This window comes from Doryrhamphus excisus, linkage group LG2 (assembly GCF_037039965.1).
Source record: "Doryrhamphus excisus strain RoL-2023G ecotype Guam linkage group LG2, RoL_Dexc_Guam_v1.1, whole genome shotgun sequence".
In the NCBI taxonomy this organism is placed as follows: Eukaryota; Metazoa; Chordata; class Actinopteri; order Syngnathiformes; family Syngnathidae; genus Doryrhamphus; species Doryrhamphus excisus.
This window is the reverse complement of record NC_136358.1, coordinates 27,397,113-27,406,185: the sequence shown is the minus strand read 5'-3', so window position 1 is coordinate 27,406,185 and position 9,073 is coordinate 27,397,113. Positions and strand designations below refer to the sequence as shown.

The following is a 9,073-nucleotide window of genomic DNA, read 5'->3' as shown; positions in this document are numbered from 1 at the left end:
AAGCTACAGCAAATAATATAAGAAAATGGCTCAAGATTTGAACTTGAAATGTACAGTTTACAGAATACACACAATAACGTGTTTGACTTTGAGGCATACTTTTCAGCAAAGTCAGGCTACATTAAATAATTTGTCTCGATCGGGTGCGGCTTCAAGCCGAATCAATCGTCTTGATCTTTATTTGCCAAATAGTGACGATTTAGACTGACAGAGAGGTGTTAAATTAACATGACTGTGGTTGTAGTTTGTTGTGGTTTATCTTACAGTACTATTTAGTACTATTTAGTATTGTGACAATTAGTAACAAACCTAATAGCACTGTGCAGCTTTTGTGAGATATAGTAAAAAAATAATCTTGATTCTTGCCACAATAATGTGCAAGACAATGATGAAAGCGCACCAGTGATTCAGCAGAAAATACAATATTGTTGCTGGTTATTTTTTTTAATGAAGATACCCTAGATACCCTGAAAACTTAAAAAGCAAGGCATCTTCAAGAGAAGACAACGAAAGAAAAATATCAAGTCCTTATAAATGCTCTTCAAATAACAGCTTCATTAATGAAACCTATGTCGGTGCCATGAAAAATGTCCAAACACACCCCTAGGGGGAAAAGACCCCTTTCAAGGTGTTTTATGTATGAAGCCCAGTGGGTGTCAACCTTGGGCTAGTCTGTGACTCCGCCCACCAGGTGCGGTGTATTTATGTGGGAGGCACAGCAGTCCCAGTAGCATTGTGGATGGATTAGCTCCTCTCCAGCTGGATGCTGGATTAACCAAGTTGTTTCCTCCAAAAATAAAAGGAGAGCATGATGCCCAGCAACGGGCAGCGCTTTGTGTTCAGTGCACGCATCATTGGGGCCGTTCACAGGGAGACCCCAAAACTAAAGGTGAGTTGAAGCATGCAAAAGTGCCACCAATTCTATTTAACACTATTTATGGTTGTTTATTGTGATGCATTTTACAGATGTTCATGATAGCTGTCCTGTGGTCGGATGAGACCGAAGTGATTATCTACAGGTCTTATGATGATTTCAAGAAGTTGCATGTAAGTTTTAAATGTGGGAAAAGTACACATCATTTCTCCTTTTGTTTTTTTTTAATGTTTTTTTTTCATACAGAAGCGACTGAAAAAGAAGTTCTCTCTTGTCAATCCTAATAACAAGAGAATGATCCCCAAATTTAAAGGTAAGCCGGTTTATTAGGCACAACCAGAATTACAGGACTAACACAAACAATAACAAACAATACGGTTAGACCAAATGAAGATGTTTTTATGGGGACGCTGTTACTGTAATTAAAATGCTTTGTGTGATGTTCAGCGGAGGTTGGCTCGTGCTGCTGTATCAAGGGACTTTCCATCCATCCATCCTTTTTCTATGCCGCTTATCCTCACTAGGGTTGAGGGGGTAATGCTGGAGCCTATCCCTGCTGTCTTTGGGCGAGAGTATACCAGTGCCAGCCAATCGCATAGGGCCATATAGACATCATTCACGCTCACATTCATACCTGTTAGAGTCACTAATTAACCCAACATGCATGTTTTTGGAGGAATAAAGGGACTTTGTGTTTGTAATTTTGCTTAAATTTACATAAAATGTGATTTGTGGGGGTGGTGATTGACCCAAAAAATTCAATATAACATGTAGGATTTTTTTAAAAACAATTTTTACAAAAAAAGTGCACGCCTTTAATTTTAAAAATGCCAAAACACAAAAAATAAATGTAATTTATATAAACGTGTATGCATGTTTTAAATCTCAATATGAAAAAATGCCTTTAATTTACATTATATTTTACAAGAGAAAGCTGTTTTGAATAGTTTTAATAACAGTACCTAAGTGTAGCTACCGTAGGTTTGAATAAGTGCTAAAACATCTTGTTCAACATGTTTGTTCCCCTCTCTGTCTGACACAATAGGAGTGTACCTGAGCACTCCTATTGGTGAATTATCATAAAGCACTGTGTCTGATGCACACTGCAATGCATGCCACGGTTCACGCCCTTTCCGATTTGTATCTAAATTGACCAAATTCATCCCCTTTCTTCAGGGGAGGCAAACAAAAGCAACCCACAGAGAGGATCGGAGCTGTCGGCCCAGCGGATGAAGGCCTTAGAGACTTACTGCTACAAGCTGCTGATGTGTGACCCCATGGTGACTCAGAGTGCAGAGCTAGTACAGTTCTTCACACCACAGGACCAAGACCTGGACCCGGACTTAACTAACAACAGGTAGGTTTGTATTGTGACATAATTGCGATTGAAGTTGACAGAGAGACAAATGGTACTGACCTGTTTGTCATGCAGCCTCATAATCCTGATGTCCGAAGATGGAGTTAGTGGTGGACGAGGAGGAGGAGGAGGAGGAGAGGGAACAGTAATCAGCCCATTAGTCACCCAAACGTACCGTTCTGTCGCTGCCTACGAGACCAAAGACACCAAGAACCGTCCCTTTAAAGTAGCCATGGGTGAAAAAGTGGAAGTGCTGATCAAGGACCCTGCTGGTCAGTCCAATGCTCTACCTGTTCCTTCACTTCCACGTGCATCTTTATCCTGGTTTCTACTTAATGCTGCTCAAAAACACTGCTAGATTGAAGACCTCCACCAAGGACAAAACAATCCTTCCTGCATGTGCATGAATTTCCAGCTTTTCATTGCAAAGCAGGTCTTTTTTCTCCAAACAGACCTCCAGTCAGTACCACATGGGTGCTCATGTTTACCTTTGGTTTATTTTAGGTTGGTGGTTGGTGGAGAACGAGGAAAAGTGCATGGCATGGTTCCCAGGTCCCTACCTGGATAAAGAGGAAGATGAGAATGGATTTCAGTTGGGAGGTGTGCCATTTACCAATGTACTGTCTTAACTTATGTAAGTCAGTCCATGTACTTTTTGGTGTTTCACAAGAGGCGTATCACGCCTTCTTTGGATAGGGAACAACTTAAATGAAAAAAAGAATAGCCAAACCTAAAAGTGAACCATAATTAACAAAGACAACTTTGCCAAATGTTGAGTCAATTTGAAACCGGACCAATGCCACATACCAAAAATATTTTCCTTGCTTCTTTTTTGTGACACAATCTTGACATTTTGTTGTAAAGGTGCTTTCTACTGCGCCGTGAGGAGTTTTATTACCAATAAAGCGGACGAGGTGTCTGTGCCTATCGGTTCTGTGGTGGAGGTGCTGAAGATGTCTGACGATGGCTGGTGGCTCATCAGGTAAACCCAGTCTTGTCTATTGGTGTGGCACCTTTGATGATACACACCTATTGTTATGAGGCAAACATTAAAAAACATCTCTGCAAGCAATTAGTCATGCAAACAAAAAAAGGTGCTGCCAAAGGGAATTTTGTGCTGCTTTTTGGGATCAAGAGCGCCTCAATTCCCATGCCTATTGATAATTTACTGTGTCAGCAATTGTTCTTAGACATAAAAAAAAAAAGTCTGAATCCACACCAATATGTCTAAATGTTCAATGTCTTCTCCATTTTTTTTGTATAGATTAAATGACAAGGTGGGCTACGTCCCCTCCATGTATCTGAAGCCCAACAACAGCCCCCGTACAGGACTTGACAGCTTCCAGAGGAAGCTGCACAAATCCACCCTCAACCTGTCCGTCCCTGGGACACCTCTATCTCCGTCTTCTTCTTCCTCGAGTTCTTCTTCACCAAAAAGGCAAAGTTCTGAAGAGCAACCCAGAACTCAGCCTCGTAGGCATGGTTATTTATCCAAATCCCAATCTATGGAGATTCTTTCCGAGACGTGGACCCCCACCGCTCGTTCCGCCCAAGCAGAGGTCAACAAAGTGGATGCCGCCTGCTTAGACAACCGACTGTGCAGCGTCAGCAGCTCAAGCGAGGAGTCCAGCTTCTCCTCTATCAGTAGCTCTTCTTCGCGTTTTCGAGATGACGCCTGTGCGCAGCATCCGAGAAACCAGAAACGACGCATCTCCAGCGCAAGCTACGAAAGTTCCGTCAGCTCGGGAAGTTTTACAAGCTTCAGTTCCGGTAGTAGCGATACAGCAGGCCCGATTCCTCCATTAATGCCACCCAGACCCAAAAAGGAGGAGATCCTGAACCGGTGCTCCACCGTGACCCGTAAAGCAGCTATGGACCCTCGTGCCTGGCCCCAAATGCGGCGTGGAACATATAATGAAACCTTCTTATAAGGACACTTTCCAAATACTGAACAGTAGTACTCACAGTCACTCCTACTCTTTTACACTTGATCATTTTTTCAACTATTTAATCCTTGTTGAGTGTTTTTCTCCCAGAATCACCCGAGTGGATCAAACATAGAATGCATCTTACTTTGAAATCCAAATGTATGTACTGTAGATAATGGACCAGTTCGACTATTTCACAAGGCAGACGTGTAATGTAGCTTCAGTGAAGCATGTTCTAGCTAGCGTATTGTTTGGACGGCTATAAGAAGATCAGCAATCGTAGCAATAGCAGTTACAAGTCAAGAGAGACATCATTAGCAAGGTTTTATGGAAGGTTACATTTTATAAGCCTCGATGCAAAAATGATGATTAGGACTTTTACAATGTGTCACATAAGTTAATAAAATTTGCACTTGAAAACATAAAGTTCAGAAATGTGTCTTTGGATGATTATCTCTCCGTTTTATCAAGGCTTCTTTCATTTTCTACAGACCCCACCGTGATAAATGAATTTCTATGACATAGAATTCATTCATTCATTCATTTTCTACCGCTTTTTCCTCATGAGGGTCGCGGGGGGGCTGGAGCCTATCCCAGCTGTCTTTGGGCGAGAGGCGGGGTACACCCTGGACTGGTGGCCAGCCAATCACAGGGCACATATAGACAAACAACCATTCACACTCACATTCATACCTATGGACAATTTGGAGTGGCTAATTAACCTAGCATGTTTTTGGAATGTGGGAGGAAACCGGAGTACCCGGAGAAAACCCACGCATGCACGGGGAGAACATGCAAACTCCACACAGAGATGGTCGAGGGTGGGAATTGAACCCTGGTCTCCTAGCTGTGAGGTCTGCGCGCTAACCACTATACCGCCGTGCCGCCCAACATAGAATTCAATGTTGATAAATTTATTTTTTTTTCCTAGTTAGAACATAGAAAACCTAAATATTGTTTTAAACATTATTAGAGCCCTGTAGACATAAAATAACAACCCTATAGTCACCTTTACGCTTGAAACAGATGCTAGCTAGCAAGCTAGTGAGCTAACCCGTTCGTCTTTATTTCTTTTAAACATTCATTCAATCATTCATTTTCTACCGCTTATCCTCACGAGGGTCGCGGGGGTGCTGGAGCCTATCCCAGCTGTCTTCAGGTGAGAGGCGGGGTACACCCTGGACTGGTGGCCAGCCAATCACAGGGCACAAACAACCATTCACACTCACAATCATACCTATGGACAATTTGGAATCACCAATTAACCTTAATTAATTAATCACATTCCAAAAACATGCTGTTTTTGGAACGTGATTAATCGTGATTAAATGCGATTAAGTGTGGGAGGAAACTGGAGAACATGCAAACTCCACACAGAGATGGCCGAGGGTGGGATTGAACTCCAATCTACTACCTGTTAGGTCTGCGTGCTAACCACTCAACCGCCTTGCAGCCCTCATTTTTAAACATAAGAAACCACTTCCACACAGAATGAGAGGACTTGACAATGTGGCTGTGTCCTGTCCCTCATGCTATTGGCATGGACGTCGGATATATATTAGAGTAGTCAGTGTCCAGCTTGTAAAGTGATATAGTGGTGGTCAAGTCATGGTCTGAGGCTGCATGAGTAGTAGACGTAGAGATGGGCCAGTATTGAACAAGACATTCAAAATGACTGCACTCTGTGATGGGTGACTCGAGTCAATTCAGCACCCGATTCACACCCGTTTCTGCACATGCACTCTGGGACGGGTAATTCGAGTTAATCAAGCACCCGATTTATTTTACTGAGTGACTCATAACAACTCTCGCCAGCGAACACAATCACGTTTGCTATCGCTACCAAACCATAACAGCAACAACCTGTGCAGCTATGGTGAACTCCATACCCAAGAGGATTAAGGCAGTTCTTGACTGCCTTCTTACTCGCGTATTCAGTATTCATGATCCCACAAATATAAAATGTCAGCTTATTACATAGCCTCATAACAATTCTGCATACAGTACATGTGGGTTTGAGGTTTGAGTCGTTTGGTCGTTTGTGAGAAGGTTGAACTCATGGATTTGTTACATGGTAGAGATGGTATTGACCGAGTCGTTCAAAACTTTTTTACTGAACCGGTAATCGCGGGTGTTTGTCTCTGTTAAAGGAAAACTACATTTAAAAAAAATTGTGCCCATTATTCAGAATTAGAAAATTAGAAAAAGTGCGACTCATCACAAAAATACCCAATTCATCATATCATATACAGTACAATATACCGCAGTATACAGCAGAAATAATAATAAAAATTGTTTCATTTATTGTTTACAAAGATGTTCAATAAATGCACGAAAAACATGTGAAGTATTCGCATCCGTCGGTGATCTCATCGGGTTGGATGAGAACCAAGACAGCTTTCATATTTTATTTACAAGAAGCGGTGCTAATTTTACAGCATATGTTCTCATGCATCAATACAATGGAATGGCGCCAGATTGATGCCAGTTGTGCCTGTTGGTTTACTGCAGGGTGCATTTTTTTTTTTGCTCTGGGATCGTCAGAATGAAAGTGAAAGTTGTGTGAAATAAAACGTCATCTATTAAGCAGGTTAGGCTTCAGCATATCCGCTGATGGGGATAAGCGGCATAGAAAACGGATGGCTCTGTTAAGCACATCAAATTGCAATACTGTAGTGTTGCAAGCAGGCAGTGTACGATGTATGGGAATTAGTGTTTCTCTTGGCAACGTGACGTTGTCATAGTTACGAACAAAATTGCGTCTACAAGAACAGAAAATCACTTTTAAGAAAAGTACAATGAAAACGTCCACTCTGTGTGTATGCTAGTGGCCCCGCCTCCATCCACCGAGGACTGTAAGACTGACAAAAAGGCTCACTCTGTTCATGCTGTTGTTCTATGAAACCAATGCACATAATGAACTGTTTGGAGGCGAGAGACGGGGAAAACATATTGAGGCCAGCAAAATTATGAAATTGTCGTTTATTATGTGATTCATTAATTAATATATTATTATTATTTCCCTGGCCAAGTGCCTTGGAGACATTTTTTTTTCTGAATGAGAAATCTTGTCACTAGATCTTGTGAATGAGCTCTTATGATACCCCTACTAATTATGTTTATAATATTAGGTAATGCTATTTCTTGTCTAGATGGCTTCTATAATATTAGGAAAAACATTTAAAATGTTGGAGACACGTTGCTATGCTCTAATAAATGAAGACAGCCGTGCAGCCCACATAATCAACATAAGTCTCCTAAAATACATTAAACTCCAACATAATATATATTTTTTTTAATCCAAAAACTTGGCATTATCTGAAAACATACAACTCAATGATTGTCAGTGGATGACAAATGAGGTTAAACAATTTCAGAAAGGTCAACTGAAAGTTATCAACCCGTGCAGCGATGGGAGACTGAGTTCCAGAAGAGCAAATATTTAAATGACCTCATCCCCCCCCCCCTCTGTGATCAGTCAGTTTGCTAAATTCCCAACCCGCTACTTACTACCTTGACCCTCGTGTTTCCGCTGGGCTTTCCATGCTTGCTTCACCAGGGATGGGTAGCTTTAGATGTGCCCATATAAAGGTGATGCCTTTATTGCTAATTACTGTACCTGCGCTTACCTGAAGTGTGAAATAAGTGAAACTTCTGCGTGTTTTAACCAGAATAGAGATAAAAAACGTATCTTTTATTTGCAAAAATAATGTAAAAAAAACACAAGAACACGATGCTTTCATCTGTATTTACCAGGCACAAGGGGCACTTTGTTGTAAGGAAATGCATGCTTTTGTTTGCGTTGGGAGGGAGCTGCTGTCACCCAACGAAGGATTGATTGCATTTACAGACAAAGACGAGGAAACAAGGGTGAATGATTTACCAAAAAAACGTGATTGTGATGGGAAGAGTCTCCTTTCCTCTTCCCCCCCAAACTTTGTATACGTGTGTATTGTAATGTAGACACACTACCCGTAAGAACCTCCATTTATCTTATTATGACACATAAGATTAGGATAATCTTAAAGATAAGGATGTGTCTATAACACATCAACATCAGAAACAACACGCAATAAATCAATAAATGTACTTTGGGGATCTTCAACTTTTGTGACACAGTTTTGCACATTTTTATGATTATTTCATTATAGAATGGCAATAAGAAAAAAAAATTAAACTAATGCTGTGAAAATAAATGCTAATCTGCATCAAACATTTTCCTTGACAAATATATACTATAATATATATATATAATATATGATAATGACCAGTTTTTATCATATGCATTTTGAAGAAAATGATGCTTTCCCTTATTTTTCTGTCACTTTTCAAGGAACGCATTATACATTATATTATATATTATATAAACGCAAAAGCTAAACCTCATAAATGGACCTTTTTTGGGTTGGCAGGCAGGTACACACATACACACACGCACACACACACGTGTGTGTGTCACGTGAAGTCTCATCAAAACTTGTAAACATATTATTTCGGTCAAATCAAAGTTCACCCTCTCATTCATTGTCGTCTTTGATTTGGTTTTACAATTAGGATCTTGGTTTTGTTACAATTGTGTTTGACCGCACCTATCCCTTTCCTAACCTTGGCTGGACTACAGAATCCACTTAAAAAGCGATCCGCATCTGCCGGAATGTTCGCAATGACTTTCTGGCACAAGTTGAATCTATTTTTGGTTTAATGAGCGCGTGTGGTAATTGACCATTGTGTTCACATTTGCTGTTGCCAAAAATTCTTGTCAAACTAGAATAACTTGTTTTATTGGACTTTCACTTCTTCCTAATCCCACAGGGCCTCACGCGCTTCTTTCCACACACGCAGCTTTCGCTATGTTGTGTGGGTATGGTTGGAATTTATGAAAGCTTTTTGGACATTTGAAGATATGATATGGGG

General features: G+C 40.8%; 1 protein-coding gene across 1 annotated transcript; it reads left to right on the top strand.

Moving 5' to 3' along the window:
• Positions 1–743: 743 nt before the first annotated feature.
• On the top strand, positions 744–4,574 carry noxo1b (NADPH oxidase organizer 1b). Its single transcript, XM_058062351.2, has 8 exons — positions 744–889; positions 967–1,047; positions 1,121–1,187; positions 2,051–2,231; positions 2,307–2,503; positions 2,736–2,831; positions 3,096–3,213; positions 3,496–4,574. The coding sequence occupies exons 1-8, from the start codon at positions 809–811 to the stop codon at positions 4,160–4,162; spliced, it is 1,488 nt and encodes a 495-aa protein (XP_057918334.2). The 5' UTR covers positions 744–808; the 3' UTR covers positions 4,163–4,574.
• The last annotated feature ends 4,499 nt before the right edge of the window (positions 4,575–9,073 follow it).